The following is a 17,319-nucleotide window of genomic DNA, read 5'->3' as shown; positions in this document are numbered from 1 at the left end:
AAATTATAATTTTACGGGTTTGATTTTTATTACACGATGTTATTCCTTCACCGTGGAAGTCAATCGTGAACATTTGTTGAGTACGTATTACATTAGAAAAATTGGTATTCGAACACCGGTGCATCGCTTCAACACGTATGCACTGGACGTCTTATCCTTTAGGCCACGACGACTTGTACGTCATAAAGACAAAGTCTATGTTGCATTGCATTCATGGATCCTGATTTTTCCGAAAGGCAGTCTTGAATAGCAGTAGGTACATCTACGGCTTAATCAAAAGGGAATAATACTGAATATACGATAAAATTCACATAGTTGGTGAGATACGTTGCAACGTGTAAATGAGTGAGATAGCGCAGGAACAGGCGGGAGCGTATGCTGAACATTCGATTTTATGTTTTAAGAATACTAAGATTAGGTGGAAAAAGGTGTATTATACACAATGACACACTAGGATTAGGGGCTACAACATAGTTGGTCAAGGCTAGAGATGAGTCGGATCTACTAGAACAGACCCGAGTATTAGGTATTTTACGAGATTAGGCTGCCCCTTTTTTTTTTTTTTTTTTTTTTTATTGCTTAGATGGGTGGACGAGCTCACAGCCCACCTGGTGCTAAGTGGTTACTGGAAGCCCATAGACAACTACAACGTAAATGCGCCACCCACCTTGAGATATAAGTTCTAAGGTCTTAGTATGGTTACAACAGCTGCCCCACCCCTCGAACCGAAACGCATTACTGCTTCACGGCAGAAATAGGCATTATATTCATGCATTTTCTCCAACAAACAAAGATAATTCCCAGTCTTGCAATGGTAATTATTTTTTCTGCGTTGGTCTGGTTGTTCGAACCTCATAGCAGTGTGTCCCAAACGAAAATAGCTTTGAGAATACTCCGCAAATGTATATTCGGAATTCCGGTAAATATTAAAGCCTAAAGCGTTTGCTTGTCATTTAATGCGACGTGGATGACGTGCGTTGGTCGATCAGAGAGTAGCGTCGCAATGTTAAATGATCAACCAAGTAACTTCAAACGCCTCATTAAGGAGCATTTTTGGAACGAAGTTCCTTATGGGACGATGCGGAGGTGTAACCTAACCGGGAAAAAACGTCCGTAACGTAAGATTTTTATTAGTAATAGCACACAGCGTACGACTTAACTTTGTAATAACGTACAAAAAATAACATATTTTTTTATCATTCATTGACCACGATCTCAGAGCGTTCGTTTGCGCAATACACTACTAACTCTTATGCAAACAACCGTGAACGAAGTGTACCACAATAAGTTCGCACGTTACCGAATGACCGTGGGCTGTTGCGAAACCTCCAGTTTTATTTTCTTTATACCTCGAATAGAACTTAAAATTAATATTTTTATAAAGGAACTTCGTTCCTATCCGGTGTCCCACGACACCACACATCTTTTATTTTTTAATATTAATTATCAATCAGTTTCATTTGTGATAAGGTAGATTTCTGAAATTGGTATCTATCTATCTACTTCAATTGTATGTTTATGTTTCAAAGGTATTTTAAGTATGTTTTATATGTAAATTGCTTATTCTTATTTGTGTGTAAAGAAGCAAAACCCACCTGGTGTTAAGTGGTTACTGGAGCCCATAGACATCTACAACGTAAATGCTGCTACCCACCTTGAGATATGAGTTCTAAGGTCTCAAGTATAGTTAAAACGGCTGCCCCACCCTTCAAACCGAAACGCATAACTGCTTCACGGCAGAAATAGGCGGGGTGGTGGTACCTACCCGTGCGGATCACAAGACGCCCTATCACTAGTAATATTCAGACCATACCTTCCACTCTTGGGATACCCGTAGCTGTAGGTTTCATTATCTTCTTCGGTTCTGGTTTCAGAGGTTGGTTAGGTACTAATTAAAGGTTTTGACGTCATAGTGGGTGCACTCATTCTCGTTATAGTGTTATCAGGCTTCTTAGCATTAGGTGGCTGTAATGTTGTAACAGATTTCTAAAAATATGAGCCATTCAAAAAATATTCAAGTTTTTTTGTTGTTGTTGCTTAGATGGTTGGACTAGCTCACAGCTCACCTGGTGTTAAGTGGTTACTGGAGCCCATAGATGTCTATACAACGTAAATGCGCCACCCACCTTGAGATATAAGTAATAAGATCTCAGTATAGTTACAACGGCTGCCCCACCCTTCAAACCGAAACGCATCAAGTGGCCACTTGTTATGACCACCTGACGTGGGGTGTTTGTTACCAACGAATACCTTATCTGGTCATTATGAAGCCATCATTAGTTAAAGCGCGCGGTTTTCATTCATTGTAACAGCTAGTTGTTTTGTTTGTGTGTATGTAATGATTTTAGGTATTGATATTATATTTTTAGAACTTTGTTACGACGTAACTATGGCTTATGTTCTAATAAAACGATCTAGTTATTTAAAATGGTATCAATTTTATTTTACCCCTGCAACCAATTATCAAACAACCCCCTCTAGCTAGCGTGTAAATTACGTATTTCTAAAACAGGTATGCGAGAATAAACGCCTGTTTTGATTTTTTTTTAAGGGATTTTATGACCTGATAGCAGAAACCTTTAAGTCATGTCTTATTTTAATTTATATTCATATTTTTATGAAAAATGATATTATGGAGTGAAATTATATGAAGATGATTAATTTGAGACCTTAACCAACTGGGATGAAATGAAATGAAATGGGATGAAATATAATCTCAGTAAAATGGTGGTCATTTACTAAGATTTTTTGAGTGGACTTTTTGGAGGATCCCGAGAAGTTACGTCCAGCGGCTTTGTTTCATTTTCCCGCATTTGTGCACTTTCACAGATATTAAACAGTTAATAAACCACCTTTATTACACATTTAAACCCGAAGAAACACTAAATAGACAAAATAAAATAAATCACACAACTTCACTCCTCGCGTTCCCGCCAAAAAGTCGCCTGTTTTGAAATGTCAGAGTAAATTATTACCCGTGCCAATGTTTATTTTGGCTTAAACTTATTAGTTTACATGGCTCATTGGTCATGTCTATGTTAATGTTTCATTTTTAATGTATCGCGTTTTGAATATGGGCTTATTGCGATTTTGCCTTTTCAGATTGTTTGTATGTGATAGTGTCATTTCGCGGAATTAATTATAGTTGCAATTTGATTTTATCATTATGTCAAGCAAATCAGTAAAGATTTAGCGATGCAACGGTGTTCGAATCCTGCAGGCGGGTACAATTTTTTTGTAATGAAATACGTACTTAACAAATGTACACAGCAGAAATAGGCAGGATGGTGGTACCTACCCGTGCGAACTCACAAGACGTCCTACCACCACCCGCATCAAACCCGCAAACCAGAATTTTGCGGGTTTAATTTTTATTACACGATGTTATTCCTTCACCGTGGAATTCAATCGTGAACATTTGTTAAGTACGTATTTCCTTTTAAAAAATTGGTACCCGCCTGCGGGATTCGAACACCGGTGCATCCCTACACACGAATGCTCCTGACGTCTTATCCTTTAGGCCACGACGACTTCTCGAAATATCGACAGCATAAAAAAAAGATGACGTTAATTATTTGTTAGATTTGACATATCGGCGTGTTTTTTTTCTTTTTGTTTTTAATCTACTATAATATTGTGAAAGCGGAAGGGGTTTTTGCTGTGTAATTTTTTTAAATTTGTCTCTGTCTAACCTATGATTCTAATGAAAAAATTAGCACCTCAGCCAAAACCATATCTTCGATTTTACTATTGTCAGGTAATTCCCAAATTCACTTGACCCGAGAAATAATTGCGACATTACAAAAAAATACCGACATCCCCTTAATTTGAATTCAGACACTCTTTCTATCTTAATTTCCGAAAAAAGAGTACATTTCACGCGAACACGAAAGGGGCTCTTATTTCACAACTCATTACGGCTCATATTCCTTTCACATTGTTTTAGCGGTGCGAGTTATTTATTTTAAAAATAAACTCGTTATCAAAACGGGTCGGTGCTATGTGTCTAGCTTTCAGTGTGAACCAGTGCGCTTGCCGTGTGAATGTTTAATGAGCAAAGTAGTGGTTTGGTTCAAGTTACAAGCTTTTTTTTATGTACTTTTATTGCTGAAGCTTTTTTATTGCTTAGCTGAGTGGACGAGCTCACAGCCCACCTGGTGTTAAGCGGTTACTGGAGCCCACAGACATCTCCGACGTAAATGCGCCACCCACCTTGAGATATGAGTTCTAAGGTCACACAAGACATCCTACCACCAGTAATTACGCAAATTATAATTTTGCGGGTTTGATTTTTATTACACGATGTTATTTCTTCACCTTGGAAGTCAATCGTGAACATTTGATAAGTACGTATTTCGTTAGAAAAATTGGTAGTCGCTTGGGATTCGAATACCGGTGCATCGCTCAACACGAACGCACCGGACGTCTTATTCTTTAGGCCAGGTAGTAAGACGCCCCGTGTACTTACTCATATCAAGCGATATGTCTATGCCGGTGTTCAAATCCTTCTGGCATGTACGAGCATCTTTTTTTTTTTTTATATATAGTTATTCTCAACACCCGCTCTGGATCGATTTCCATGATGAAGGAACCACATTGTGGGACATATTTTAAACTAGATTTTCACGCTTTTCTATGTTTTTGACCACAAAAACTGAACAGTATTCGAAAAGTCACAAATAAAACAAAAACAGTAAAAACGCTTTATTTAATCGTAAAAAAATAATTATTTTTACTAAAACCGACAAAAATATATTGTTGTGGAATAAAATAAATATGATTTGCATAAATACTGGTGTTAGTGCGTATTAGATACTCGCAGGTGAAGGTGCCACCACTTTGCCTATTCCCGACGCGAAGCTATCAATCGTGTGGTCCGGTTTGAGCCTGTTCTTACCACAACCGAGATATCCAGCTTGTCTCAAGCTGATGGTGACGTCACAGTTCATTCACCTATGCAACAAACAACTACCCTACACTAAAACACGTACGGACAGGACGATAAAAACGCTAGATTCTTTTAAAATAGGACATACGCGAGAAATAGCATCGTAGTGTAGTAAATTCAGTTAGTTATGCTTTACGGAGCGCAGGTCGCAAATAAACACGACCTTTTTGTGTGGGCCATTAATAAAATAGCGTTCTGCTACAGTTAATTTAACATTATGACGTGGAAAATTTGGGGTGCGGCGTTAGGTGTCGCTTGGATGGCTCTGTTTGCAATGGCGATGGGAGTCACTCGCGGTCCACCCGAAGTTCAGTGGTTGTTGTAACCAATTTAAGTTCTTTTACGAATTGCTTTGAGCTTTCACGACCACATTATGATGGGTTCTGCAGAGTGGGTGGCGCATTTACGTTGTACATGTCTATGGGCTCCAGTAACCACTTAACGCCAGGTCGGCTGTGAGCTCGTCCACACATCTAAGCAATAAAAAAAAAGTTGAGTTCGTTTTAACTGTCTTAATTATTTAGTGTTATATGCCATGATGCCATTTCGTTCGAAAATCGGTTGGGCAATTATTGTAAACGCGCATCGACTCCGCAAAATTCAAAGGGGAATTATTATTGCGAATCGTCAAATTTCGAACAAAGTGTGCACCATATTATTGATTAATTCCGGACGAACGAGCCGCGGTTCAGAGCGCGTGATAATGTTGCCTAGTGTAATTACGAAATAGGGAATTTAGTGCTCAAAATCGAAATTAGGTTTACTGTATTAATTGATGTTCGCTCTGATGTTGGTACATATGTAACAATCGATAAGAGTACTGTGGTGTTTTACGCAACGGCGGATCCAGGGGGCGGGGGGGTCATGGGGTCATGACCCCCCCCTGAGCTGGTTCCAGGACTTAGTGAACCACTAATTGAACATAATGATTTTATTTATATATTTTGTCACTATACAGATTTTATGTAACTACATACCTTCAATATTTAATTAATTTAATATCTATACTTAATATTATAAAGAGGAAAGATTTGTTTGTTTGTTTGTTTCGAATAGGCTCCGAAACTACTGGACCGATTTGAAAAATTCTTTTTCCATTAGAAGCCGACATTGTCCCTGATGAACATAGGCTACTTTTTTAATTTTTTTTTTAATTTTATTTTTTTGGTTTCATGTGTGTTTTAATGTTTCCGAAGCGAAGCGAGGGCGGGTCGCTAGTAATATAATAACTTTGTATGATGGCAAGCGTTTGGGAACGAGGGCATCGAAAATTTGACTATGTGACCCCCTCCTGGCGCCAAAGCTGGATCCGCCCTTGGTTTTACGTTTATTTTGGATCGACGGTAACTAATGCAGAGTTGACCGGCAAAAGCGTCACGTAAGGAAAAAGCATTATGCCGATAGATGAGACTTTCTCGGTCCTCCCTCCATATGTTTTTGTTCATTGAATGACACGAAAACTGTATCTTTATCTACTGTGTGCCGCGAATACTTTCCTTAAGCCTTTGAAGACAGAAAATTATAATTATACATTTGATCTTATACAGATAAACGTTCCACATTCCACAACCATAAGCTGTTATTGTTCTGTAACATGTATATAGGTAATAATATGTTATGGATGTCGGTACGTTTTTTTTTATTGTTTAGATTGGTGGACGAGCTCACAGCCCACCTGGTGCTAAGTGGTTACTGAAGCCCATAGACATCTACAATACGCCACCCACCTTGAGATATAAGTTCTAAGGTCTCAAGTATAGTTACAACGGCTGCTCCACCCTTCAAACCGAAACGCATTACTGCTTCACGGCAGAAATAGGCAGGGCGATGGTACTTACCCGTGCAGACTCACAAGAGGTCCTACCACCAGTAAATTAGCGTTTATTCTAATTTTATTAAAATTTAATTACAACTTGCCATGCACGAGGCTAAAAGGCTGGAACAGAAGAGAGGGTTGCCAAGAGAAAAATCTTAAAATTAGCAACTTAGTCAGGAATTGGTGTTATCTTTACAATAGTACACTCACTCTTCAAAGCCCGAAACATAGCTTACCTGACACCGTCCATCAATGCACATGTCCAGACTTCCTGCCCTGCATCTGGTACCGTCTGACACTCTTGCGGCGAGCACAGCCACCACGATATGATCGTCTTCGTCTAGTGACACAGTCTGTAACCAAAGAACGTAGCCTATTCAGTATCGAAACCGGATCAACCGAAGTAACTGGACCCATTTCGAGAAAATCTTCAAAAAAAACTTCGGATTGGTCTAACGAGGGATTCAGTGAATTTTGATAGCTATCGGATCAGAGTCAAATCAAATATTGCACAGCAAAGCAGACTGGCTTTGACTAGTGATAATTAAAAAAGTAGATCAAGAGTATGACAATTATACGAAAAATGATAATGAGCGTTGAACACTTTAGCTCGTTTAGAATTTGTGGTGTCATCTTAGAATAGCACCACTGCATCACTAGATAGGGTTAACGTAAAAAGCGATAAAAGAATTTATTTACTGGAAGACGGCGAGCAGTATTTCCTGAGCTCTTTCTGTCTTGAAGCAGTTCTGCGCATTGGTTTGAGCAAAGTAGAGCAGGCACTGATGGTAGGACGTCTTGTGAGTCCGCACGGGTAGGTACCACCGCCCTGTCTATTTCTGCGTGAAGCAGTAATGCGTTTCGGTTTGAAGGGCGGGGAAGCCGTTGTAACTATACTTGAGACCTTAGAACTTATATCTCAAGGTGGGTGGCGTATTTAAGTTATAGGTGCTTATGGGTTCCAGTAACAACTTAACATAGGTGGCCTGTGAGCTCGTCCACCCACCTAAGCAATAAAAATATGTGTGGTGTCGTGGGACCCCGGATAAGAACAAAGTTCTTTAATATGAAAATATTAATTTTAAGTTCTACTCGAGGTATAAAGAAAGTAAAACTGGAGGCTTCGCAACAACCCACGGTCATTCGGTAACGTGCGAACTTATTGTGGTACACTTCATTCACGGTTGTTTGCATAAGAGTTAGTGTATTGCGCAAACGAACGCTCTGAGATCGTGGTCAATGAATGATAAAAAAATATGTAATTTTTTGTGCGTTATTACAAAGTTAAGTTGTACACTGTATGCATTACTAACTTGTGCGTTATTACAAAGCTAAGTCGTACACTGTGTGCTATTACTAATAAAAATCTTACGTTACGGACTTTTTTCCTGGTTAGGATACCCCTCCGCATCGTCCCATAAGGAACTTCGTTCCAAAAAAAAGCCATTCTGCAATAACTGAGACGTAAAATCCAGCTTCTGCTCTGTCTCCATCGAAATCTACTTCGATATAAAATGGCAACGTTTTTTGAAGATATGCTGGAGAGTGTAACAAAACGATATACTCCATATAAACTCAACGCGAGTGGTTTATGTAACTTACCGGCTCTGGCCTCACGCCAGAATGCTGCGGAACTCCTCTGCAGGTCAGAGCGCAGGGTTCGGCGTCGTCCCGATGAGCCCTCCAGTGGAAAAGCTCTCCACCATACGGGGTGCTGTCGTGAGCGCTGCACTGTTGCTCACGCCACACATCGTCTTCCAGTAGCGAGGAGTTCGCTCGACACGGCTGTGGAAAATAACAAGAAGTCGTTTACCATTGTCTTCGGAGTTGAATGAGCATTGCTAATGCAGGGCTTATGGAAAAGTACTCGGAACTAAACTAGGCCTTATTAGCCTCGTAAGCCGAAAATATTTCTCATTTAAAATGAGCATAAAGGCATTCAGTAACTAACGTCAGTGCTGGCGCCGAAAACTGACCCATACGATTTAAACGGAGTCAGTACTTCGTCAGTAGTCGAGGATATTTCTTATGGTGGAAACACGTTTGTAAAGACAGTGCGGGAAAATGAATTCTCGGAAACAGCAAAAAATCAGAGTTAATAATTTGTTGAGAAAATGTACCTTTGTGATGATGCAAGAACTAATTGGTATGTTAGAAGAAATATCTAAAAAGAAGCAAATTTGTGTAAGAAAATGGATAGATGACAGAGATCAAACTGGAGGCTCAGCTCTATTGTTAACCCAGTTTGAGGATCCTTTTTTTTTTTAACGCTGGGGAATCCATTTACGGATACCCGGTCGAGACGGGTAATAGACCGGGTTATGTCGGACTCCGGCGCCTCCAGAAAAGAAGAGGGAGAAGAGGAAGACCAAAGTCCTCCTCTTCTTCCAATTCCTACCGGGAGACTACGCCTTGAGAAAGGCGCGCGAGGCGCTGCGCGGCGTCTACCACGCAGGACCCGCCCCGCAAAACCGACTACCGACTAAACCCCATCGAGCTCCATCACTCCGCCTCCACGAAACCTACGGTACCGCACAATGCGCGCCCCAGGCCAGTTTGAAGATCCTGGGGAATACAAACTGGATTTGTGAATGAGATGCAATGAGAATGATCTGAGAATGCACAGGTATTCATTGTGGCGGTATATTTGAATAATCTTTAAGTTCTTCGTGACGTTTACTTTTCGTGTCATTTTGTGATGTGGAGCGGACTGACGCCGAAAAATATGAAGCGGAAATATTGAAATCAGTACTGACGCGACAGTAGTGTACTGACTTGAAATTAATTTACACGATGGCAGTGCCAGGTCAGCACTGACTCGGCAGTGCACTGACTCGGCAATGCACTGACGTTAGTTACTGACTCAATATAAATGTGCCTTTATATTTGTCTTATTTGAGGATTCAATTTCGTGAACACGCAATGTATTACAGAAAGCGACAATCGTGCTCTCGCGTTTGCTTGAGATTATTGCCAATTAATTTTGCCAATTAATTTTAATTGTGTTACATTGCCTGCCAAGTAACGAGCTACAAGCAACGAAAAAAGCAATAAAACTGTGTCTTTTAAACCAAAAATAATTATAACATAAAAGATAGATCGAAGGAGGCCAAAAAATTCCTAACTTTTGTCAACGAAAGCGTCTTAAAAGAATTTAATAGGAGACCTCCTGATACACATACAAAAATGCTTCCTTTGAGGCAAATGTCTTTTGAAGTTTGATACATGATCCCATGATTTTCCTTAAGATTACTTATGTTTTATATTTGCTCGCGTGCAGGCTTTTTCATTTCCTGTTTTAATGAGTTTTGATATGTTTTTAACGAATATAAGTAGACTATTCTGTATCACGATCGGGTTTTGTTGTTTATTTAATTGCAAACTGTTTTTGACGTGATAACGTCTTATAAATCGATGAACATAGGCTGCACGCACGAAAATGTGTCACGTTCCGCCTGAGCGTGTAAGCGAGAGCGCGTAACAAGGGATAGAGAGGCACGATCGGCCCAAACTGTTGGCTTGTGACACATTGGTCTCTCTTCTCGCGTGACGTCAGAGCTAGCAGTTCGAATAGTTCTGATACTGACGTTATCACGTAAGACTATCGTCCGTAAATCGACTTTACAGTCAACAATTTTTTTTACTTTTTTTATTTCAACGTTTTATTGACGAGCAGATGAGCTCAGTGTCCGTAGACAATGTTACATCATATAAAATAATGTTAAGCTTCGAACTTGGAATTATCTTTCGTGAATACAAAAGACAATACCCAGAAAAGGGCCAACTTTGTGTCAAAACTATTTGTACTTGAAAAACTATGCCTTAATTTGTTTCACGTTGTTTTGTTTATGTATCAATATTTCTTTCACCCTGGCAATGCTTTACAAAAAAAATAATTATTTATTTGATAACATCCGAAAACGGAGAACTTCCACCATTCATAGTTTATCAATTCGCCAATAGGCAGACGAAGGGCTTAGCCCATACAGCCTTGACCACCACTCATAGTATATGTCACGACGATTTCAAAAATACACACATTCGACGACGTTCTAGAATAATCTAAAACATTTCAACAAACGTAATCATCCACGCAAAATTTACTTAAATCTCCAATATTTATAAAACCCTTTTTACTTGGATTCCCTTCCTCCCAATTCAACTTAGATTTAGATACAATAAATCACGAATCAACAGCTCTAAAAGACGAACAAAAAGTTCGAGATATCGTAAGCTCATCCATATTTCACATCGAATCTGGGGGTCTACACTCAGACCGCAGTATTTGCATGCGTCGAAAGGATGTAGCCTTCTTATGAGTTTAATCGCTTGAAGTTCTTTGGAGTGCCGATGGGCGGTTTTAGGGTTGTCGTATTATAGGCGTATTTATCAGTTTTTTACAATACTTTTATTCATGCCCCTTTTTTTGCATACCTATGCTGATAGCTTTGAGAGGCTCAGCGTGTAGGTGAGCTCTTGGAGGTCAAACCGGCAAGCTCACCTGGAATGCTACCACTATCCGACTTGCTTCCTCGTGCTGCAATCATTATAATGTATAATCGTCAATACACTTTTTATTTTATTTTATTGCATGATGGGTGGACGAGCTCACAGCCCACCTGGCGTTAAGTGGTTACTGGAGCCCGTAGACGTCTACAACGTAAAAGCGCCACCCACCTTGAGATATAAGTTCTAAGGTCTAGTATAGTTATCACGGCTGCCACACCTTTCAAACCGAAACGCATTGCTGCGGACTCACAAGAGGTCCTACCACCAGTAAAAAATAATAATACTATAAATACTAATACTATAGATGCAAAAGTTTACACTGTTCAAACCGAAACATATGATAGCATCGCTGTAAAAAGGGACAGGGTGTCCGGCTTCTACATGCTAATATTATTACCTCTTTGGTATTCGCAATAATTCCATTATACCCTAATTAATAATGTTTGTATTATATTTTCATTTTATTTTTTATCTTTAACTGAATCCTTGTAAATTTTCGCCCCTGGTATCACTGTACGACAGTAACCGGTACCGTGAGCTGAATGACAATAAGATATAGTATTTGCTTCTACTTTATTGACTACCGGCTCTTTTAAATCCAATAGGGCAGCCTGTTTTGTTTTCCGAGAATTGTTCCGAAGTAAATTGCTTGAAGATGAATCGTCCAGTCCGTTGTTTGTTCCATTCCTAATCTGGTTTTCCCTTCGGAGTTTACTGCTCTGGTACTTTTCTTATTCTTTGTTGTACGGAAAAAAATACAGAGTAATGAGTTTTGGAAATCGAATAGAGCGTGCGTAGTTGGAAATGTGGGATTGTTATTATATCTACACAATACAATTGAAGACTTGGATATCAGACACAAAGATGGGTGGGCGATGGTTGGGCATTGTGATATATGCATTTGTATATGCTTAGGTAACCACTCAATTGGCTGCCTACTCGTCTGCCCACCTACGATTATCGGAGGCGATATACAACGCCAACATGAGTTCCATCAGATGCTCTGGAAAATACACTGGAAAACTTATAATTACGTGGTACAAATATGTGGGACCTTGGTTTTGAAGCTAAGAACTCACAGTATACACACAGGTGTAACACGATAATTTTATTATGACCCAGTTAGCGAGTACAATTCATATCGTCGGCGGTCACATGGTCGATCATCTACGTGTTGGACAGACCTCATTAAAGCTGTGACAGAGACATCCCAGGTCCAAAGTTACAGAGGCATTGAAGACCGCAACCAGTGGGGGCGCTTTAGCCAATGAAAATGAAGAGTCCTCAACCACGACCCCTCTGCCATGAGTGAATAACTAAAAAAGACCTCTATTTTAGTATTTTTCAAGCACACATTTTAGGTGGTGGGTCCTGAGAACGCGCGTTCTTTGATCTCCCCATCAATCATCCGTCGCTGTTGAGCTGGAAACCAGTATATGATCCAATATGGCACAAAGGTGCATTCTAAATGTTTTGGATTCCCTCCGTGTACTGGCTTGAAAATCGGCGAGGAGACCCAAGAAGACGACGTACGAAAGCTGCTCTGCACGTGTCCTGCCAAATCCCGAAAACCGGGTATCAGGGAGAATTTTTTGTTGCCATCGAGGCAGGAAACGGATAGCTCACAAACAACTCTCGGTCTAGGTCCTGTGGAATTAGGTTTGCGAAGAGAGATGTAAGGTCAGGTAATCGTCACCTTGCCTACGGAGGCAAGGTGATCAGACTGCTGGTCAGACGGCTGGCTCTGCTGTGTTCCGTTTCAACCGGGGATTTTACTCCGCTCGACACTAACATACACCAATGCCCCTCATATGACCCAAAAAATAACTTGACATTCAGCATAACAGGTATGAGAATATGCTCAACTACCACTGAAAACAAATAAGAACTTAAACGGCTATGTCTCGTTTTCAACGAGTTTTGAGAAATTTATTGAATTACCAGGGGTAGGTAGATACGCGACCATGCCCTTGGTAGAGGCAATGCCCATGGATGGGTATTTTCCATCAGATGGGCAGCAGAAGTTGATCTGGAACCGATCTTAATTAGAACAATCTAATAAATGCAATTTAAGCACCATTTTCCATGCTAAGTCACTTTTTTTATTGCTCTTGTAGGCAGACGAGCCCACTGATTGTGAGTGGTTACCGTCGCCCATGGACGTCAGCAATGCCAGGGGTAGAGCCAAGCTGTTGCCTACCGTTAAATACCCTCCAATATCCTTCGAAAGTCAGAGAGAGTACAGGGGCGGTAAAATTACTGCCAGCTTTTTCATTTGATTTTGCGTGTCTAATGATTAACATTTTGGCATCGAGAATATTTTTAAAACACTTTTTTTTTTTGCTTAGGTGGGTGGACGAGCTCACAGCCCACCTGGTGTTAAGTGGTTACTGGAGCCGATAGACATCTACAACGTAAATGCGCCACCCACCTCGAGATATAAGTTCTAAGGTCTCAGTATAGTTACAACGGCTACCCCACCCTTCGAATCGAAACGCATTACTGCTTCACGGCGGAAATAGGCGGGGTGGTGGTACCTACCCGTGCGGACTCTCAAGAGGTCCTACCACAAGTGATTACGCAAATTATAATTTTGCGGGTTTGATTTTTATTACACGATGTTATTCCTTCACCGTGGAAGTAAATCGTGACATACGAATGCACCGGACGTCTTATCCTTACGACGACTTCAAAATTCCTTTAAGATTTTATCAATATTCCTGTCGTTTTCTTTGACTCTATCGATCTTGGAGCAACAAACTAGTTTTGTTTGTCTATCTGTGTGTCACCAGAATTTCGTCGAACATAAACCGAGCCAAGACAAACTATCGGATACAAATTATTCGTTCACGATAAAACGCGTTTGTGCCGAGTTGTGAACACTTTGATAGAGTTTAACCGCGACCCTCCAACACACCGATGCGTAACGACAAAAGACTTGACAATCTAATGTTACGCGCTGGGGTTAGGAATGAAAAAAAAAGTTCCACTAAAGTACAAATTAAAACTGTATTAGCACTTAGAACTCTCGTAGAACACTTTAGAATTCTTAATTCGCTTCTTCCATTTCGCTTCAGGTGATTTGTCCGCTGTTTCGCTTCGAGTAGTTCCGATTACTAACTGACTGTGTGCCATCTCTGCAACCATTTTATAGTCGATACGAAATCCCTAGAATCGTCAAGAACATTTCTCAGATTTTCAACAGACTAGATATTCATAGACGATTAAATGATAATCATAAAGTTTATGAATTTTCTTTTAAGCTATTGTATAGCTTATCGCGAGCTTTGAGCGACCGAATCAAGAAATTCCGTAACGAAAATAAAACCTAATACCCCCCACTCCGCCTACCATGTAACTCGCGTTCAACACATTCACAAGTTGCGCTTGTGCTGCTTGCGCATCATGATAAGTCTGCCCATCTCTCTCTCGCGCGGTCTAGCTTATGAGTGTGAAGGGTACAGTTAATTTTTTGGTTTTGTTAATGCTTATAAATATAGCGTAGTCTTATTTTATTACTTGTTTTAATATTAAATTATTATTGTCTAATTATAATTGCATAAGTTGATAAAAAATGCTATGCAATAAATAGCCTTACCGCGGCAGTCCCCGAGTGCCAGACGTGTTTATTACAACATAATATTTCTTCATACGTCAGTTTTTTGTGCACATGTACACATGCACGTCTTACATACGTATATATTTAATATTTAATTATTTTTTTTACTTAGTCTCTAGCAGGATTCGAACTATGGCGTAACCGTTTTTCAAAAAGGCAGGCATGCATTATCAACATTACAAACGTTTAAAGATATCCTACCTTATTTCCTACCGATACAGTTTCGCATATGATTTCATAAAATCTAAATTATCGGTGTGAGCAAACCCGTCCCACGTCGAAGCCGGAATACTCAACTATTAATCATAGGGGCATTTCTGAACGATGAAAGCCAAGTTTCAACCTGTTTACTTAGTTTTGATATTGCTTTAAATACGTTAAAGTTTAATCGATACGCCGTGTCAGGGTCTAGGGGAATTCGTACCGCTAACACGTGAATGATGATTTTAAATTAGTTTGCAATAGAAGAGGAAATTTGGCACTTTAAAAATCGGTTGTCTGTAAAGTCGGCTTACTGACGATAGTTGAACGTAAAAACGTCATAAGAAAATACTGATGGAATGGTTTCATTTTTGAAAAGAAAATTTTAATTTTATTTGTTTGATAGATAATTATTTTGTACGGACAATTGACACCACATTCACTTTTCACTGAACTTCATACTTGACGAAAACATGTAAATGTATAGCAGCTGTCCACGCGGAGGCATCGCTCACTCAAGTAGGAGAGAGACAGATGTCGAACGCTGCCGAACGCAGAGGCTGATTGTGCCTCTTTGTCGCTCGTTGCGCGCTCTCGCTTGCACTTCAAGCCTTAAATGGAACGCCTCAATGAGTTATGTTTTTTCGTGCGTGCAGCCGGCTCCATCGAATTAAAAGACGTTGTCACGTCAAAAAGTCGTCGTGGTTTAAATGGTAAGGATGGTTAAATCCCACGAGCAGTGACTATCACATGTTCGTGGACGCTTGCCGTGATGAAGGAATGACTTTGTGAAATGAAATTTATAAGTGCAAAAGATTATGCGGAATAACTGGGGGTAAGGTAACTACAATAAGGTGTGAGACCGCACTGGTTTATCTTTTTCTACAGTCATGTTTCCTTGGACGCAGAAGTCACGAATGATGGAATTACCGGTTGTAAATGAGATTGTCTAGTGTCTTAAGAGAAGTAGTTGCATGAGTGAGAGAAATTACAAGTAATTTTTTTATTGATATTCCGAAATTTCAATTTTTTTTTTCCTAAACGAATCGAAAGATGTTGTTGGTTAGCATATTACAAATGGCTGAATTAAACTAACCTGCATATTGCAGATCTTGTAACGCACAGGTTCCCCACGACAGCCGGCCGGTGAGGAGCAGGTCCTCAGTTGTCTAGACACTCCACCATCGCAGGTCCTCGAGCACATGGACCAATCGCTCCACTGTGACCAGCCTCCTCGATCCTGTTGAATAAGTTTAGTTTAGCAACAGATACAAAGCACAAAGGTCACGTTCCTTGACGTAGATCGTATAAAATGATTGCAAAAGATCACTATGTCATCTAGTATGTTATCGTCGCGGAACACACACTGGCGCGTTGCTCTGGATTCGACGAGCAACGCGCCGCCCTCGTCGCGGTCATAGGAGAGGACCTCTCGCTGCCGCGCGTCCTGGAAGGCGATGCTCGACTTTTGCGAGTCCACCATCTCGCAGAAGAAGGCGGCGGAGCGAGAGAGGGAGAGCTCTTCCCTTTCCGCACCGATCCGTCGCCGTCGAGCCGGGGGCCGGAGGCGGGAATACGCCCGTACGTCCCGGCCCCTGTAGGTAGCGGCCTCCCCCCGGTGAAGGTCAAGGGGCGACCTGAGGGGGTGAGGCCGCGCGGCGCGCTACCAGCACTCTAGCGCGCTGCCGTGGAGTGAATAGAGCGACCGGTCGACGGTGTATCGCGTCCCGACCCGGCAGGCTGGTTCTGGTCCAGCGGGGTATTCCGGGACACCAGCGGCACCGTCTGGGCGGCCCGACGGGCTGCCGTACCGAGACGGCCGACGTTTCAGAGCCTTCGATTCGCCTCGAAGGCTCCGTCGGCTGGGCGTCCTTGGGGTGAGCCGCGCCGTCTGGTTGTAGTGTTGACCGCGGTAGCTTCCCTACCTCATCCGGGTTCTGACCTCGGAGGGGATCGGACGTCGGGTGTAAGAGTGCGGGGGAGTCATTTAGTGGGTGGGTCCTAAAATCCTTGGGCCCGCGGTCTGCTCACAACACCATGCAGACCGTTGAGTCTCACATACCCCGCGCGCCCCTTTTGCGCGGGAACCTCGTAGGAGGTTCGGCCCTCTACCCGAAAAAAAAAAAAAAAGGTATGTTATCGTCGACGTTGAGACACGTGAGGTCAAAGTCTTCATTGGAGTAATGCTTAAGTTATCTTCCAAATAGAATTAACCCTTGTTTTGTT

At 41.1% G+C, this 17,319-nt stretch overlaps 1 protein-coding gene across 8 annotated transcripts in view; it reads right to left on the bottom strand.

Moving 5' to 3' along the window:
• The window catches only part of nolo (ADAMTS-like no long nerve cord), a 376,621-nt gene that overhangs the window by 71,353 nt on the left and 287,949 nt on the right, over window positions 1-17,319 (bottom strand). For 4 of the 8 annotated variants that reach the window (XM_089739120.1, XM_089739123.1, XM_089739122.1 and 1 more), the window contains exons 6-8: window positions 16,190-16,336; window positions 8,367-8,549; window positions 7,001-7,117 (exon numbers count right to left, since the gene is read on the bottom strand). In XM_089739120.1, coding sequence (XP_089595246.1) covers window positions 7,001-7,117; window positions 8,367-8,549; window positions 16,190-16,336 — 447 coding nt within the window. The remainder of the gene's footprint in view (window positions 1-7,000; window positions 7,118-8,366; window positions 8,550-16,189; window positions 16,337-17,319) is intronic. The other 4 variants (XM_089739121.1, XM_089739124.1, XM_089739126.1 and 1 more) reach the window with 1 other exon arrangement.

This window comes from Bombyx mandarina, chromosome 28, assembly GCF_030267445.1.
Source record: "Bombyx mandarina strain Sakado chromosome 28, ASM3026744v2".
Classification (NCBI taxonomy): domain Eukaryota; kingdom Metazoa; phylum Arthropoda; class Insecta; order Lepidoptera; family Bombycidae; genus Bombyx; species Bombyx mandarina.
Note: the sequence above shows the minus strand (reverse complement) of the source record. Positions and strands in the feature narration are given on the sequence as shown.